General features: G+C 36.3%; 3 protein-coding genes across 6 annotated transcripts; all 3 read right to left on the bottom strand.

Annotated features, from left to right (window-relative positions):
- Window positions 1–1,264: 1,264 nt before the first annotated feature.
- On the bottom strand, window positions 1,265–4,053 carry LOC118030816 (NADH dehydrogenase [ubiquinone] iron-sulfur protein 7, mitochondrial). Its single transcript, XM_035035098.2, has 2 exons — window positions 3,548–4,053; window positions 1,265–1,794 (listed from the first exon to the last, which is right to left on the bottom strand). Exons 1-2 carry the CDS (start codon window positions 3,952–3,954, stop codon window positions 1,560–1,562), a joined length of 642 nt encoding a protein of 213 aa, XP_034890989.1. The 5' UTR covers window positions 3,955–4,053; the 3' UTR covers window positions 1,265–1,559.
- A 2,900-nt stretch (window positions 4,054–6,953) lies between these two features.
- On the bottom strand, window positions 6,954–8,568 carry LOC118030815 (probable inactive poly [ADP-ribose] polymerase SRO2). Its single transcript, XM_035035097.2, has 2 exons — window positions 8,053–8,568; window positions 6,954–7,590 (listed from the first exon to the last, which is right to left on the bottom strand). Exons 1-2 carry the CDS (start codon window positions 8,505–8,507, stop codon window positions 7,053–7,055), a joined length of 993 nt encoding a protein of 330 aa, XP_034890988.1. The 5' UTR covers window positions 8,508–8,568; the 3' UTR covers window positions 6,954–7,052.
- A 6,076-nt stretch (window positions 8,569–14,644) lies between these two features.
- Window positions 14,645–18,736, bottom strand: LOC118030813 (pentatricopeptide repeat-containing protein At5g48910). Of its 4 annotated transcripts, none has more exons than XM_035035094.2 (3): window positions 16,753–18,736; window positions 16,496–16,635; window positions 14,645–15,107 (listed from the first exon to the last, which is right to left on the bottom strand). In XM_035035094.2, the coding sequence occupies exon 1, from the start codon at window positions 18,639–18,641 to the stop codon at window positions 16,833–16,835; it is 1,809 nt and encodes a 602-aa protein (XP_034890985.1). In that variant the 5' UTR covers window positions 18,642–18,736; the 3' UTR covers window positions 14,645–15,107; window positions 16,496–16,635; window positions 16,753–16,832. The 4 variants fall into 4 exon arrangements, with proteins under 4 accessions (XP_034890985.1, XP_034890986.1, XP_034890987.1 ...); XM_035035095.2 differs by having other exon boundaries at window positions 14,645–15,097; XM_035035096.2 differs by lacking the exon at window positions 14,645–15,107 and having other exon boundaries at window positions 16,317–16,635; window positions 16,753–18,201; window positions 18,366–18,478.
- Between the last annotated feature and the right edge of the window lie 574 nt (window positions 18,737–19,310).

Here is a 19,310-nt window from a genome sequence, read left to right as displayed (position 1 = left end):
TACAAGGAAGCTGATTGGTTCACCTAACGTTAAAGTAAGTTTTATAATGTGTTTCTTTTTAAATAATTTTTTATTTTAAAATATATGTTAATGATGTGTTTTTTTTTTTGTTTTTTTAAATTATTTTTAACATCAACACATTAAAATGATTTGAAAATATTAAAAATATATTAATTTAAAATAAATTAAAAAATTAAAAAATTAATTTTTTTTAAAAACACTTTTAAAACACAGAAATAAACAATACCTAACTTGAATAGTTTGGATACAAAGCTATCACACAAAACACTTTCATAATATTGAGATTTATAAAACTCAAATTGAAGATTTTAAATCAAACTTAAATCCTAACCAGTAACAGCTACACCTCTCATGTTCCCAATTTTGCTCTATTTAGCTCTGTACAGCTAATAACATTAAATGCTAACATGACTCTCCTATTATAGTTGGGCTTAGAAAATGGTGTTAAAGTACGGTCACCTGATACTATCATTTCTAAATAATTGCTCATAAACTAGGTCATTTCCCAGATATATCATATTCTCCATGCGAGCTGTGTATTTCATGGGTCCCTAAATCTCCACAAAGGACTTGTTATCCGTGTCTGTGAGCTTCCAGTGTTGCACTTCCTTACCTTTCAGCAAAGGCTTGGATCCAATGAGGTTTGTTTAAGCCTCTTCAATAATCCAGTAAACGCTAGAGCCTAGAAGCCTCTCCACACCTGTGCAGATCTATTGCCTTACCTGTCAGGCGAGATCATGTCGTCCCAAGACATTACATGGTTACTCCCCTACCTGTGTTTTGCTTTGTCATTTATCCTCCTCCAGAGCTGAACCAGTCTAAACAAAACCATTGAACTTTTCATGATTATCCTGGCGAAATCTACACTGCAAAACCTCATTTTTTTAACAGAGATGCTCAAAATAGGCACACCTTTCACTTCCCGGTACCAGATGTCATACAAAGGGGAGCCTGTATTCTCACTCGGAGGTCTTTCATAATTGCCACGTAGAATTAGTTAGTTTACATGTAACTCTGCTCATCAGATGTTGAAGAAAGGCACCCTCATACATATCAAAGTGCGTATTAGCTCAGGACTTCACTTTGGGAAAGCGCGGTCAAGAGCTGACCACCAAATATCAACCAACTGGGCAACATCCTGAGTAAACAATTTTTCCAGCAACAGTTCATGGGTAAACTATATACTTTGAAGCAACAAGACCATAGAAGCCACTGCCGAGACTCAAAAGTCCAGGACCACACATAAAAAGAGTAGCTTTACACAAGCCCTTTATTTAGTCCACAGGTTATCGAAACAATACAGCTTTCTGAAAAGTACGCATACAAGCAAAACAACAAAAGGGCAGTTCAGCACATCAAAGTTACAAAAAAAGGTTTTAGAGAATCTGTAAAAACAATAAGAGCTCCAGAGAATATAGGAGATGGATCCATGACTAAGGAGTGTATTAATAACAGCCTCTCCCTTCACACGGCACTTAGAACAGGAAACAGATACCATTTCTTTTATTAGATCATAAAAATGCAGCCAAGACTTCCACTTATCTGGTCCACCAATGGAGGAAGTCCTTGCGCCTGTGGATCTTTTTCTGCAGCTGGAGTAATCCATAAAGTAGGGCCTCGGCAGTGGGTGGGCATCCTGGAACATAAATGTCAACAGGGACAATCCTGTCACAACCACGAACAACAGAGTACGAATAATGGTAATATCCACCACCATTTGCACAGCTGCCCATGGAGATGACCCACCTAGGCTCAGGCATTTGATCATAAACCCTGCAAACAATTTTCAAAAGCAGTCAGAAACTCACTCCCCTTTCACTAGACAGATATGCATGTGCTGACAGAAAGGAATCTGATCTGAACACCTTGCCTGTGCTAAATGTATTTTGAAGCAAGTCCCAATTTTTCAAATACAAGGCATTTGGCATTAGAAGAGAAAATTGGTAAATTAAGTCTTACAAACTTGAAATAAAACCTAATGTTCCAGAAAGTCGGTGCTTTTATCATTGAGTTGCCATCTTGAGCAGCAGAGGCAGATTTACCACATTACAGATAATTGTGCTTGTTTTCACAATTCAAGGATCTAAACTATAAAGCTCAGGCAAAAACTTAAAAAACAGATAAGAATTTTCCCATATACTGCGGTGGAGAAATTTGCTCATTCATCACATCTTTTTAAGAGACATACAACAATCAAATGAGTTTTACTCAACCCAGGTCTGGAAGCTATCTGAGAATGATCAACCCCAAGCTCAGATTGATACAGCTTGTGAAGTGGTCAATGATGATTCAGATACATCAGGTTCAAGAACCCAGAAAAACTTTAAGATTCACTCTAGATGGCTATAAAGGCCACAAAATCCTATGGATGTTGATTGATAGCTAGTAAAATCAACAACCATACAACTTCAAAGCAACTGAAGTATTTTAACATTGAACTCAGAAAATATGTTATTGTCTAATTTGGGTGATCTGAAGCTCAGATTGAGCACTAACAAATTAAGCCAGAAAATCCTTGCAAGAGATTAGATAAACTAAAGCTCTGGTTAAGCAAAGTTAGAAGACAACCAACTCCTCTCTTAAGCATGGTTTCATTAAACAGATCTAGATTCAAGAATTCTACCAAATAAACCACTTTTTGATGCATCATTTGAGCTAGACCAGTACTATACTGCACTTGCCAATAATCAGGAGTGAAAGCGAACTGTTTGTCTCATCCCCTTCCTGGAAATGTTATCCACTATTGAGAGCATGAACAAGGTTTATAATCAATTACCTCTCATAGTAGTGGAATTTCAGACTGGATAAAAGAAATCAAATTAACACAGCTAAGCTCATCCAACACAAACCTTTCTAAAACAGCATCATTAATGCTTTCACCATTTATGCATAGTAAGCTATAGCCATAAGATAAAAAATGTCAAAAATATCCACAGGACACTTTGGAGTATTAGGTCGACATATTGTATTATCGAGAAAGAACTGCTTCTGCACTCTAGGTAATCCTTCTGAACCATTTCTCCAGTAGATATCTAAACAGTCTTCTAACCCATTTATTGGCCTCCTTGTCCTCCATAAATAACTATTCCAAATATACAAAATCCCACATGAATCAATCCTGTCTCGTTATCTTGGTATTTAAGCCCCAACCCCAACAGAACGAGACTAGCAACACAAACAAAACAAAAAACTCGAAGCCAAGTTTCCCAGTCATGTCCGAACATCACCAACGCAAGTTTTACTTTGAAATTTTTCATAAGCCGATCAATGCCTAGGAAACATTCACTTTATCCAAAACCACGCTCCAATTATTCTTTTCACCTCTCTATTTAGTTCAAACACAACAACAGCCACACGCTAATTTAGCATCTGGAATCAATTAATCACTCTTAAAAGCATATAAACTATATAGAAATTAACGCAAACCAAAAAAAATCCATAAAAAATCCACCACAGATCCAAATCAAACAAAATCAATCACAAAAACCCAAACCCTAAAATTTTTTGTCGAAAATCAAAGACTTACTTGCGAAGAGCAGGGGCCATTTTGTTAGTAAGAGTACCAGCAACAATCATACAGTCTGACTGCCTAGGACTCGGTCTAAAAATAATCCCGAACCGATCCAAATCATATCTGGCAGCACCGGTATGCATCATCTCAACAGCACAACAGGCAAGCCCAAAAGTCATAGGCCAGATAGATCCAGTGCGAGCCCAGTTCATCAAACTATCAACCTTGGAAATCACAAACTCCGCCGGCTTAGAAAGACCTGTTAGTGAGGATGAGGAAGGTGGCGGTGCGCGAGTGTAGGGAGCTGGTGTTGGTTCAGGGGAGAGAGACGGGAGGGTGGTGTGGAGAGATGCGGTGGCGGGGCGATGGATGGAGAGGAGGTGTGGGAGGCGTGTGGCGGTGTTTCTGGTGATCATTGCCATGGTTTGTGGAGGACACGGACACACAGAGTTCTGTTTGATTATACGACACCTAGCCTTCTCTCCCTCCGTTTATGCGTGTGGTTGGGTTTGTTAAATGAGGTTTGGATTTTACATTCACTGTATATATTATTATTTAGTATTTTTTTACCGCGGTTAAAGGGGGAATGAGGATAGATGCCAGTCGTTTTCTCCTGGAGTGGAATTTTATGCTAGGACCTGGTTCTTGTTTATGTTTCCAGTACTTTTAAAAAATATATTGGGTTTTAAAAAATATTAAACTAATATTTTTAAAATTTTAATTAAATAAATATTTTAATAAATCTTTCCTCAAGCACTTTTTATCCTTCTTTTTTAAAACAATTAAAAACAATACAAAATCCTCAATAAATCATTTTAGCCCCTAAATAAATATTTTAATAATTGAGTCCAAAATCAATATCGAACAATTTCTCCCCCTCATCCATTGATATTTATAATTTTTAAATTTCATCCAATTTGACGTGATCATTGAAATGTTTCCGTCTAAAGTGTAAACATAAGTCCCAACTTGTAGAATAATTTCAACGCAAAATTATACTAAATTTCTCTCTACTGTCCTTTATTGTAAGCTATTAAATACACCATACTAATATAGAGGTTGCAATTTTAAGATCCCTTGATGAGAAAACTTAATGTCGAATAAATTGACTTAAAAATACCTTTTATCTTTAAACAAAAAAAATAAGTAAATAAAGTTTCTTCAGGTTTTGAACTATCGTGTATGTTTACTTGTTATTATCCTGTAAAAATTTTACTATATCACAAATTAAGTATGGCAATACATTTGAAGTTCAGTTTTGTGTTTGCGTTGTTGTATAGAGCTAACATGACCTGAGAATATCGAAACAAATATTGACCACCCTATTCTGGAACAGGCTGCAGCGAGCGCATCCAGCAGCAAGGATGGCGGCAGAGTCGACAAACGATAGCAGAAGGGGATGGCATTGCTTACTGATGGCACTCTTCTAGAACATGTAACTTCTTCATCACTTCATTCTGATGCCAGAATCATGAAGTAGGTAGCATCTTTTTCTTCAAAAAAGGAAGCGAACATCAAACCCTGTATCATCTTCCAAAACATCCATTTAGCTCCAGACAGGCGGAAAAGAAGAACCGATGTTGCTATAAAATGGTGATTTGACTATAACAATCCCTGAAAGATAGAATTTATTTCGTCACTTCATTTTTGAAGCCAGAAACATGAAGTACCAAGGAAATTAGAATTGGCTTACTGAGAGATAGAATTTATTTCCTGGAACAGGTACAAGGCAGTCGAGACAAAATTAATCGTCCAGAGCTAGAGCTGCAGTATCCAGTCCATGATGCGTTCAATGGCATAAAAAGTGTTGGTTTCATCCTTGTGGGCATCCACATTTCATGAGCTAACTTGCTCAGTCCTCAGCTCGGGGTTCGGTTCAGGTCACAATTGCTCACCACTGCTAGTCTTAGTTTGGACCATGGAAAGCCCACAACATTCGTAGCCATTCCATCTTATTTATCATCTGGTCTAGCCTTCCATCTTATTTATCAACAGTAGGATTTTAACCCAAAATCCCTCCTCTCTGCCAGCGACTTGCCATTCTGCAACCACCACAGGCCAGGTGGTCAGTATCAAGGTTATCAATTTTATTTTAATAGATGTTTTGGTTTTTTTAATTGAAGTAAAATGTTTTAGTTTTGAAATATTTTGTCATGTCGGGGTTTTTGGGGTTGTATTATTTATATATATATCAATATTAAATAGATCTTTAACTTAAAATAATTCAGCTTAAATAAAATATCAAAATATTATAAAATTAAAATATTTTAACATAAATATTTTAAATATAAAATTAGGTCAATATTATCAAGGCTAATGAGATCTAAAATATTTTTTATTTTGCTCAAATTCCTACAAAGTATAAATTTGAAAAGAACAACATGAATATAAACTATATATATTAGTGATAAATCTAATGTTAAAAAATTAATATCATTGTTAATAAAAAATATAGTAATAATTCTTAATATTATTATTAATATTATTGTTATTGAAAATAGTAATGAAAAAAAACTTTTTATACTTAGGTTTAATTAATTAAATTGATTTAGGTTCAATTTAATTCAATGACTTTTTAAAACCAGAACGGAACATATGAAATGAAATCGAAACATTTCGAACAGAAATTAGTTGAAAAATCCAAAACAAACCAAAATTTAAAATAAAATATTTTTTATTATTATTTTTAAATTAATATAAAATATTTTAGTCATTCTACATTCCAAAAACAAAATGGAATTGACACCCTTAGTCAGTATGCACCTTGGATCCTTGTGCTGTATAACATTTATTTTCAGCCAGATAACCAGGCTAGATATCTGTCCGCATTCGGAACTTAGAGTCCAGCTGCCAATACTACCTCCTCACTGCTGCCACCTTTCTTTTCAAGCTAGTCCTTTTTCATGAGAAAAAAAGAGGAACACGACTCAATGCTTCAAGAATCAATCTGCTTCTCAGATTTACAAAAACGGAGGCAGCAATGTGAGAGAATCTCCATTAAGAACCAGTTCTTAGAAAAATCAACCACTAGAGCTAGAAATCCATTAGGTTTGCATCTCTTTAGCTTATTGTTGAACTGGTCATCAATAAGGAGTGATATTCTTGACACAGACGCTTGAACAAAAATCTCAGGAAACAAATCCTCTTGCACTTTTCATGTTTTGCTTTCTGGATTCAGAATGAAGAGGACGATAAAGCCTGTTGCACCCTTGTAACAACTTCAATAACTAGAACAACGCTATATGTCAGCAAAGCGCTTCCCTTTGTTTCTTTTTTGTTTATATATGAAGTTACTTTGTCACTCAAAATTCAACCTCAACTGGAACATCCTGCTATAAAGCATGGAAAAACTCCAAGCAACAAGACAAAAACAACCGAACACAATTACATCTATATATCTATATAATACGAACATAAGAGCTAACAAGCAAACTTGTAGTTCCTGCATAAAGCTGAAAATCTTGGATACATCCATAAAATCCTGATAGAGTGCAATCGAATCAAACACATGCTAGCTTGCTTATCTCCTTCTCAGCTCAGCTGCTGCCTGAGCTGCACAGGTTCTCCTTAATTCTCGTCTCACAGGCTTGTTTGTGCTTGATTTAAAGATCTCAATCAACAGCTGGTCGTCCCCAGTGATCCGCCTCGCAGCATGGAACAGTTGCACTACATTGACCTTTCGTTTGGCAAAGTCTTCATAGATTCTGGAAATCAAGGCTCCCCTGGCAGGACCCAGAAACTTTACCATTGTGAGATGTAGAGCAGAGACACTCACAAAACCCAAGTTTCTTATTTCATTGATCCGATTTATTAGCAAAGTAGTGGAAGAAGGTGCCTTGAAACTTATGATGTAATCAGGAAGAATGTGAGAATTCATGAAAGTGGTCCAGACAACCAATCTTCTTGGTGCTTCAAGATTGTCAACACCGGAGTCAAACTCCCCTGAACGTGGATATCTTTGCTTGGAACCAGCAGGAATCACTTCCATCTTCCCCATGATCACTTTACATAACAAAATATGCCTCATGTCATTTTCATCAGCCCTTGAATATTCCAACCTGCAGTGAAAAAAACTAATTCTGTAACTCTTAAGCCGAAAGGATTTATCCTAAACAGATTTGCTAAGGTAAGAGACTCACGGATCAGAAATACATAAGGATATGTAAAGGAAGAAGCATGCTGCATACACTACCAAGGAATAATGATCCAAATCCACTCCAATTTCACTTCCACCAACAGCCTTTGAAGATTTAAATGAAATAAAGTCAAGAAATATCACTTTTCCATTTTGATCACCTTATATTTTCACTATATTTCAATATTTTCTATCCAAAACAAGAGTGACAGGCATATATCCAGAACATCAAATTGACCCAGAAATCCACAAATTTTCAATCTCCATTCTTGAACAAACAATTAGAACTAGTGATTAACAAGAACAGCAAAGAAAATATAGTCTCTGTATTGATTACCATTTAGTAAAGAATCATTAGCACTTAAAAAAGAGGGGAAAAACATACCCATCAAGGAGAAAATTAGTAGGAGACAAATAAACACCAAGGCCATGAGATTGACCATTACACAAAGCAAAACCATGAGAAATGATCTGAGAAATATCCTCCTTCGACCCACTATACCACCCATACTTAACATTTGCATTTCCTTGGCCTCCATTCTTTTGCGAAACGACCTGTTCAAAAGCTTTAAACGCAGCAAACCTAGCCTTCATCGGCGAAGTAGAAGCAGAGTTCTTGTAAATGGCAACAACCTGTGTGTCTTTAGCATGCCCTTTCATTCCCGTTAGAAAAGTATTCTTCACTCCATCATACTCCCTTGTTTCTTCTCCAATCTTCAACAGTCCAGCGAAATGCGCGAGTTGATCGTCGGTTTCAGAACCAGATGAGTCCTCCAAAATAGCTTCTCCTCCCTCGAAATCTTCTACTGTCATTGACACTGGATCATCTTGCTCTTCCATCGTAATTATTTTATGGTTTTGGGAAGGGAGAGAAGGGTTTTTCTTTGTGAGTAGAGATGGAATGGGGGGGGGGGGGGTATTTATAACGGCAGGTGGACCGTTATAAAAGTAAAGCTTTTTTGCCACGGTTTCTATCCCAAATAGGAGTCGGAACTGCATGAGCCAAGAGGCAGCCATGCCTTTTCCTAGTGATTAAATTACCCAAATGACCTTGTTGTCTATTAAATAAGGTCAAAATAACAGTGTCTGACCGATTCGGGATCTAATCGGAAAATAAATAAATAAGAGTGTCTGACTGATTGAATTTTTAGAATTTGTTTGGAACAGTAATTTTTGTTTTTAGATATATTTTAAAAATATATTTATTTTTTAAAAAACATCAGATTAATTTTTTATGATTGTAATATTTTTATATCAAAAATAAAATAAAAATCATTTTAATATATTTTTAAATAAAAAACTCTTTTAAAAATCACACCATACCATAATATCAAATATGCTATTAGATCAATCTCTTGGTCATGATGTTAATCTAAATTTATTATTTAAATACTATTAGATGAATCTCTTAGTAATCATGTTAATATAAATTTATTATTTATTTTTAAAATGATATTTTTTTATTATTAATTTTTCAGATTTTTTACCTGGCGAAATCAATATAAAACCATTTAAAATTAAAATTCTGAGTTAAGTTCATAATCATGAGGATTTTATGAACTTAATTGAGCCGAGTGGATATATATATATATATATTTTTACTGAGACGAGTTCGTCCATAAAAAAGAAGAAGTTGATTTATACATCATCTTACCCCCGAGTTGATATACACATACTCACTCGCCAGTATGTATAAAAAAAATCCTCCATTCATAGGAAATCACACAATTTTTTAATCACTGATTTCTTCCATATCCAACGGTGGTAAGAAGCCATCCTTTTGATTCGCTACGTGTTCTCTTCCTTAATTAAGATATTTCATTGATTATCCTGCTTTAATTATAATATCATATAAAATTCCTTTTAAACTTTAAATTCATTTTCCTTACAAGAATAAGTGTTTGTTTTTCTGGTATGATATATTTTTTAAAATATATTTTATTTGAAAAGGATATTTTTTTTATATAATTTCGATATGTTTCTGATATATATATAAAAAACAAAAAATATTATTTTAATTTATTTTTAATTAGAAATATTTTTGTTCAAGCATCCTACACGTGTTCTATACAACTCGATGATCACTTTAAAATCTTGGACTTAAATTCAAAACAATTATTCAAGCAATTTCAATAACTCAAGCAATGTTTTTATATCACTACAATTAGCATTAGCTTGTATGCATTAATATCTTAATATAGTTAGTCTTTCGATTTCGAATTTGAGCATAGATCTCACCGTGCAATAACATCAAATTAGGATTGGAGAAAAATAAAGAGAGGAGAAAAAACAAGAAGAGAGGGCGATAAAAAGGAAAGAACAGCAAAATCATAATCAAGAGAGAGTAAATCATTCTTCATCTCTTGTACTTTTAGATTTCTATATATATCCTTTTTCTAATTAAGGAATTAATATATTATATATACATTGAGCTCTCACCACGACAGGTTGTTTGAGGAGCATGAGACGCCTGGTTATGGTATTTTCTTGGAGATGATCGGCTCCATCTCAGACATGGAGGCTGGCAAGGATGCGGAGGACATGCATTTAGGCATGATAGACTAGATGGCCTTACTCTCAGGGTTCATGTTCTTACGTTTTGTATTTGCTTCTGAAATTCAGGTGATTATAAATTTGAGTTTAACTTGTCCAAGTGGAGGTGGATCGAGCCATGGACGCAGCTGCAGGTGAGCTTTGGATTATTTTTCTTTCATGGTCCTTAATATTATCCTGATTAAATAATGCCTAAGGCCCTAAACTATCACCTGATGATATGCTTTCTGTGATTTTGAAACTAAAATTTAGGTGTCGATTATTAAACTCAACTCGATAATAGATTTGAGTTATTTGATGGAAATGTAGGACAGTCGGGGATGAACTGTGTGTAGTCGAATACTTGCAGATGGAGCTTTTTTTTTTTTTTTTGAATTGAGATAATAATGTCAATTCAAGAGCCGAGTAAACAGTTGGGAGAAATGAACTTGAAGAAGATGGCTGCTTTTGGACCTCAAGCTCACCATGCAACTACTGAGTTATTGCAATAAACCATTAGATTCACGAGCGATATCACACAAAAACATGTCAGCAATTCATTTCTTTTAGATCTTCTTGCCTTCTCTTCATGGGTGGTGGTCACTAAATGAAGTTTACGAATATTAATTATTAAGTGACAGAAATCCCATTACATGGATCGCATATACTTTCGTGGTGATTTCTGTTTTTCTGGTCACTTATTCTCTGTCGCACATATCACGTACACTTTCTTCCTGGCTTGAACAGCTTCGGGATCATCCCTAATGCGAGAAGAAGAGCTAGCTGTGTTCCTGTTGTCCTTGAGCGTCCCTTGCGACAAAGTATGAGCCTCCTGGATTCAGTACAAGATGATGCTTCAAAAAAACAGCAGCCTCGAGCAAAATTCTTAGGATCATCATGTTATCAGATCTCAGATAGTAATATAATGGCACTCTGATATGTTAATTAGGAAGAGAGGGGAGGGTGCCATTAAATCTTATTCAAGTGACAATATGCATCTAATCCATCTAAATTTGAATGCATACGTACCATTAAATCTTATGCAAAAACAGATCCTCCAGAGCTCAAAACTTGTCAATCTTCCAAACATCTTGTGGTTCTTCGGCCAAAAAAAGACGCTCCCCTTGATGAGAGCTTCTGATAGCAAGAACTTCCACTCCAAATATGCATCAGTCACCAACCAATTCCATCTTATGAAAGCGCCATTCTTTTCCATCAGCAGCTAAAATTCTGAATATACACATTGAATTCTTGAATATGAGCAAACTTTGGCAATGCTATTCTGTTCCCTGGTTTGCATTCCAACTAATGCACCCAATTCAATAGCCTGATAGGACAATTACCTGCTGCCAAACAATGAAACAATCAAAATAATCACCACTGCTGCCTGTCTAGAGGTAATAAACAGAACAACACACATAAGCCACCAAAAACCTGAAGATGAGTAGCACATTAGAAATACTTTCTTGCAATTCATTCAAAAACATTTAAAAAAGAAAAAAAAACGAACGAAAGAAAAGGAGTAGCCTGTGTAGTTGGAATTGAAGGGAAACCAAAATCCACTCTCTCCCGCTCTCTCTGGCATTTCATCAAACCGTTCCAGTATAAAGAAGCAAAAGCAGCACAATTTAACCCAACCTGTGTCCAAAATTACAGAGCACTCCCTTTAAACCTCTCTGGTTCATAATTAACCCTTCACGGCATCGAATCCGACTCGAGACCTAATTCTTCTACATCAAAACCAATTCAATTCCACACTTAATTTCTAACACAAATTCTTACTTACTCCACACAACGTATGCCTAAGCAAACAAACAATAGTGGGAACTACAAGCAAGTAAAGGAGACAGCAAGACCCATTAAGTTCACAAGGTTCTTACCAATGACTCTACCAATTGATTGCAAGAACAACAAACCCTACCCTAGCAATCAATCACGGCACAGCAAGAGAGTCATTAAATCCTGATACCATCAAACCCAGGACAAAAGGGAATTCCACTTGTTGGGACCCACAAAAATTTTTTTTAATGGAGCCCACAAATGTGAAAGACCCGAGGTCCCCAGCCATCCATGATCATCATCCAATCCAACCCCCTTTATCAAGCTTCTGCTCTAGTAACTCGGTATGTGTACTTTAGTTCGTTACCGTACTACGTTTCCCTCCATAACACCTTTGCCACGTCAGCAACAACAGATTAATAAAAAACAATTTCAAAATTTAGTTACCGTTGAACCGCTACCGCCTCCTCCTCAACAAACAAACCGTTTTTTCTTGTATGGGTTTCAATTCATGGGCTTTGCTTTTCAATTACGCGTTTCCGTTTTTCTTTCTGCAAATGTTTAGGGTTTTATAATCTCTTCTCTCCCTCCCTGTTGCGACCAATTATGCTTTCTTTCTTTCTTGATCATCAATAAAGGAAGTAAGTATCAAGAAAGGAAGTAAGTGGCCTTGCCTCTGTCTTTCAAATCTTCAAGTACGCTGGTTTTCCCTGTTCATCCATCCATCTATTCATCGATAAAGTTTCTCTCTTTCGTTTGAATCCGATCCTCATCAATTCCTTTTCTTCATCTAATGCAAATACACGATCTTAGGTTCGGCAGAATGGCCATGTCGATATTACAAAACCCAGAAAAGCTAACCCCACAAATGCCTCATGGTTATCGATTCCACCCCGATGATCAAGAACTGGTTCGATTCTATCTTTACAAAAAAATCACTGACCCTTATCTCTTCACCGCCATCAATGTTCCGGTTAGAGATTGCCCCCTCTTTGGCGACCAAGCCAGAGAACCTTGGCAAATCTGGGACTCCTTCCCCAAACGCCATGGCGAGGATCTCTTCTTCTTCACACACCTCACCAAGAAAGGCAAGAACTTTGTCCGCAAAATCTGCCGTGGTCCTGGAACATGGCACCAGGAGAGCAAACACCCTCCTTTCAATGTCTCTATCGACCACACTTGCCAAGTCACAGCCATCAAAAAGCAATTCACTTACCATAATCCCAAATCTGACCAAAACTGCTCCTGGTTCATGTTTGAGTACAGTCTGCCATCCCTTTCCGAACAAACTGTCTTGTGTCAATTGAAAAGGAAAGAAGTCCACGCCTCCGAGAAAGTACAAACAACAACCACGGCCACAAAAAGGAGGAAGAGGTATGCTGACGGTCTTGATGATGCAACAAACACCATGTTTCAAAAGCCCAGGGTTGAAGAAGACGCCCAGAAGCAACAAATCATGGGTTTCAACGGGGCAGCAAAAATCGTATCTCAAGTGGAAAACCAGCAGCTGCACTTGGAGCTTGAACCAGTCTTTGATAATGGCGTGCAATCCGACAATTTCGAGTCTTTTTATCGTGAACCATCAGCAGTGCTTGAAAATTATCTGATGGATGCTGATTCAGGTTTTACATCCACTAGCAATGCTGCACCACCAACTGTATTCACGTTAGATCCTGCAGAGAACTTGCAGCCAAGTGACAATGATGGGGATGCTGCTGCAACAGAGGATGATGATTTCCCTCCAGAAATTTTTGGGCTGCTAGATTTGAGTGGTTACTGTGACGAGGAAGATGGCGTTCCAGCAACTCAGGAAACAGCAGAGGCTAGCGCTTATTGGGTTCAGGCTATACCAACTATTGATCCATCCTTCACTGCTGATGCTATTGATTACTATCTTGAACGTGGAGTTTTTGATTCCAGCCTTGCCAATTGCTCAGGGTCATTTTTGCAAATGCAGCTACAAGCAGCTACAAGCCCGATTCAAGAAAATGAGATTCAGATGATTTCAAATCCTTTCCACATGAAGCGTTACCGCTGATACCATTTTTTTCTCATTTCTTTCCCTCAAGAGGAGGGCTGGCTGGTGACGTCCAAGGAAGCCGCGCTTGGAGATTTCCAGTCGTCTTTTTTCTATTTCTTTAGTGAAGATTTCTCAATTTATTAATTCATGCTAGTAGCTGCTAATTTCTGATTCTCTTCATAGTAACGTAACTGCCAGTAGAAGTTTAATTGATAAGATAGCATTAAACAGAAGATGCTCATGTAAATTCTGAGAGTTATTAATGTAACACCTGTTTCCATATTGCTCTACAAACTTTTAGCAGAAGCTATTTGTAGATGGTCTCTCTGTCCATGTTTGAAGACTTGAAGGGCATCAAAAGCAAGAGAAGAGGATTATTGTCTTATTTTTATTGCTCATTGTTGTTCTTTCTGTCCTCATAGTTATGATTTCTGTGTACTTTTGCTTTATCTTTTTTTCAATGATTATCGATTCGTCAGCCAGTCTGTGAATATGCCTCATTCGAATCATCCATTCCCTACCAAGTGATCTCTTGATGCTAGAGATTATAGACTGACTGGTTAGGACCACCGTTTTGACTGCAGAATTAAGTAGCTCCATAAAAGAAAGCAATCTGTAGCAAATCTTATTAGATTTTTTTGCCTTTTTTAACAAGGTCATAGCATACCATATCATTAAAACTCTCTTTTCAGGTTCAGTAATTAGAACAACGAGAACTAAATGCTTTCACAAATGAATGAGCTTGGTTGTTTATGCGAACCGGACATCAAAAGCAACTCGATTTACTTGGATTTTTTACACATACACATCCACGTGATACCGAAGAAGCACTTGTTCATTGTAATTATAAATCTTCACTGAAATCTTATTTAAAAGAGAGAATTTACGTATTACAGCCAACAAATTGAATCATCTTTTTCAACATGGATGACTGTTTTGAACATAAATAACAAATGCTGTTACAATCACTGAACAAACAAACCACTCTCAACACTGTTTATAATTTAAATGAAAAAAAGTCTCCAAGTCTTGAGCAGTACCTTCTCATTGTATCCTTCTGAATTCTGAATAACCTCTGGAGCTGTCCAGAATGGTGTTCCTACCAAATTCTGTATTTGTTAACCGAATTAGCACATTTCTGAACAAATTTTTCATTCATAATCGAATGCAAGCACAAAGCAAAAATGGTTAAATGATAAATATCAGAAGATGATGAGTTCCAGTCATCCAAAGAATCCTATGAACTTAAATTGCAAAAGAGAAAAAAGAAATGGTTAAATGAATGTATCAGAAGAAGATAAATTCCAGTCATCCAACAAATGCTACCAACTTGAATTAGAAAACTTTGGAAAATAAAAGGATAGTCAACAGGCCTGTGGCCCAAAATGGCCATTGCAGATGAGCCCACTAGGAATGATAACCAGAAGGGAAACCACACCACTCATTCCTAGAGGATTTAATGGTGATGTCTCTATCTTCTAAATAGTTTCTCTCTTGATCCAAGATAAAAAGCCACTACAGAAAGCAATAAAAACGAGAGTTTATTTTTCAATCAGATAAGGGGTTCATTTGTTTATTTATTTTAATTTTCTATGAGTTGAACATAGATTTAAATTATTTTAATTTAACAAATGAATTGTGATCTATTATTAACTCTGATATCTAACTGGAACTTGAGCAGAAATGGATGGTGAATAATATCTGGCCAGAATCAATGCAATTAACAAATCAGCTGAAAAAGAGAGAGTATTTAGTCATTTAATTCACAAAAGAATTTGATGAAGTTGTGCCACTGGTACTCTCCGTTGGAAAATTGTTAGTACTTTGTTTTCAACTCAGAACACAGAAGGAATATCTACAATCGTTACCTTATGGAAATGTCTGATCAAACAACTTGCCAATACACTTAAATCAAATTCAAGCCAGTAAACATATTTTTGCATACAAACAGCTATGGGCTAATCTATTAAATTCTAATGAGCAATAATTATAGCCCTGTTTAAAATACAAGCTAAGAGATGATTGCAACTATGTAAAAGAATCTTCTAAAGATACTTTGCTACATGATCTATTGCTGATCACTCTAGCACCAAAAATAATACAAAAGTCATCACTATCTTGAAAGAGAATGACAAAACTCTCTTCATAGGTTTCCTCTCTTTTGACATTAAGATAAAATACAGTTATTCTATTTATAATATATGCTACTTCAGAAATAAGATTTCACAAAATCATTACGAAATCGTCTGTTCCAGGGTTAATAAAGCTTACTACTGCATTATGCAGAAAGTTAGTTTGTGGCATATGGCACCAATTGGTAAAATTAGAAAATTTGCTGCCCCATCATTAAGTAACAAATATTACGTATCAGAAGAAACATACCAAAAAATGATGCTGCTAACAATCCAAATGAAATTTCTATTTGAAGGTATGAATCAGATGGCCTGTCAACAAGACAGCCAAGATAAATCATGATAGCGTCTGGATGGTCACCAACCTGAAAACCCTAACCTTTACATTGCTAACAAGACAACTCCTTTCATTCCATGCTATAAATAGGGTAGCGAGTTTTACGCTGGAAGTTAATGTATTTGCAGCTTCGCAATTTTCCCAGAATTGGGTCCAGCTACGCTGCACCTGGCAATGGTCAAATCAAACAGAGGCAGATTATGGATACAGCTAGCAGTGACTTGCGTAGCAAATTGGATGTTACAACAAAAAAGCACAGAACAGAGGTTCGTTCATCCGTATTACCTGCCACGCAGAGAATAATGCTGGAAACTGCCAGCAAAGACTTAATGAAAGAAAACAAACTAACAACGAATACTTTTACTCTACCAATAATCTAGACATGAGCATTTCCCTTCCTTAAAATGATGAAATCTGCTCCCATCCCTTACAATTATCTCCCGTCCAAACACTCTTGTTATCATCTTGGTCACCTCATGACAATCCCAACAAACCCTCAGGTTCTTCACAATCCGAATGCAACTTCCAGGCCCTGTAACCAAAAGACCAAATGCAATAGCTAACCTCTCACTGTGCACCTTAATTGCATTCTCCTTTTCTTCCTCTCCAATATCATGTAAGACAGGTGAAACGTTGGGAACATAGCCAGCTGCTGCTAGCCGAGTTTCAATTATTTCAAGCATCTTTTGTATCTCTAGAGACTGCTCATGCTCTCCATGCCCTGCAACAAATCGATGTACTTTTCCTTGGGCTTCTATCAAGCTCCAACCTGCAACTTTACTAGTGTTTCTCTCAGCCATCAATCTTCGAACTCTAACTACATCTTCCCATTTCCTGGAATTGGCATAAATACTAGCTAATTGCACATAATGTCCATCATAGGTTGGGTCCAGTTCTATTAATCTATTCCCAATTTTTTCACCCAATTCTGGTAATCCATGAATCCTACAAGCACAAAGAACCATCGCCCACAACACTGGGTCTGGTGAGATAGCCATGTTCTCAATCACTTTGATAGCCTCAAATACTAAACCAGCTCGTCCTAAGAGATCAACCATGCAGCCATAATGCTCCATCTCCGGCTCAATGCCATAGCTATCTGTCATCATCTGAAAATAATGTCTGCCCTCCTTAACCAAACCTGCTCGACTACAAGCATTCAGAACCCCCACAAAGGTTACATTCATGGGATGAAGTCCTTCATTTAAGAACCTCTCAAAGAGTGTGAGAGCATCCTTTCCAAGTCCATGCGAGGCCAATCCACAAATCATAACATTCCATGTAGAAACCTCTCTTCGAGGCATGTTTTCAAACAAAAGCCTAGACTGTTCAATGCATCCACATTTTGCATACATGTCCAGAAGCGCAGTCCCAATGCTAATAGTCATTGGGAGATTCAGAGAATCTATAATCGAATGAATTGACCGACCATGTTCAAGCAAACTTAATTGTGCTGATGCTGAGAGCATTGTCACCAACGTGGCCTCATCTGGTACTAACCCACTCTCTCTCATCCTCTTAAAACACTCTAATGCTTCTCCAAGGTTCCCATTATGAACATAAGCCATAAGCATCGTATTCCATGAAATGACATCTCTTCCGGGCATTTCATCAAACAATTTCTCTACAACACTAACCTGCCCATCTCTTGCAAAACCAGCCAACATTGCATTCCAAGTAACAACGTCACAATGATGCGGACTTTCGTCAAACACTTGTTTCGAACTCTCAGTTCTACAACAAGAAGAATATAAATGGATCAATGCATTTCTCACATAAACATCCTCACCAAAACCAAATTTAAGCACGTGCCCATGAACTTGAACCCCTTCATCCAAACCCAAACCCTTACTACAAGCTTGCAAGAGAAAAGTAAAACTATAGTTATTGGGTCTTACACAGTTTCTTAAGACACTAGAGTAAAGAACAAGTGATTGTAGAGGCGAGTCGCTCTTGGCAAAGCACCGAATCATGTTATTGGAGGCAAAAACGTTTGGGTTTTTGATTGTACGGTAAATTGAGAGGGAGTAATCAAAAGGGCTGGAAGGGAATATAGCAAGGAAAGAAAGGAGATGACCCATAAGGGATGCTTTGCCTGCGAGACTGGAGACAATGATGCGAGCATGGGCTTGCTTTGTTTGGGATAAGGATATAAGGTTTCGAGGCAAAATCATTTGTCGAGTTTTTGCAGAGTACTAACTTCTGGTAATGTTTAACTAAATTTTTAAAAAGTAGGTGAGGATGGCGGGATTGGAATGTAATCCATTTAGTTTTTCTTTTTTTTTTTTTGTCAAAAAAATTCAATTTAACCCAAAACAAATTGAGAAAAAATACTTTTACTTTTCATTTTGGCTCAAATATTTTTTCTCTCTGAATTAATTCAATCTCTAAAGGGTGGAAAGTTTCCTCGATTGAAAAAAAGAGTTTAGTTTTTTTATACTTGGATTCCTAAAAATGAAATTATTATCCACTTTAATTTTTTTTAAATATATTTTAATATATAATTTTTTTTAATTAATGTTTCAGAACAAAAAAGATAAAATGTTTATCCTTTGCTAGTTGTACTATTTGCCATTGATGGCAACAGTTTCCCTTTTTTTTTCTTTAAATTTATTTATTATATAAGATATTAATTTCATTTACGATATAAATCATACAAACACATAACCCTGTGTTTATCAAAAACTAATAAGAAAATTGCATGAATAATAGTAGTCCTTAACATAGCAATTAGACTCTCTTTTTTTAATTTATGGAAAATTCAATGAAATTTCTTTTTTACATCAAATATATAATCAAATTTAGTATCATCAATTTCTTTAACGAAGATGTCAACTGCTTAC

This window comes from Populus alba, chromosome 6, assembly GCF_005239225.2.
Source record: "Populus alba chromosome 6, ASM523922v2, whole genome shotgun sequence".
NCBI classification, from domain to species: Eukaryota; Viridiplantae; Streptophyta; class Magnoliopsida; order Malpighiales; family Salicaceae; genus Populus; species Populus alba.
The sequence above is the reverse complement of the archived record's forward strand: the minus strand, read 5'-3'. Positions and strand labels throughout refer to the sequence as shown.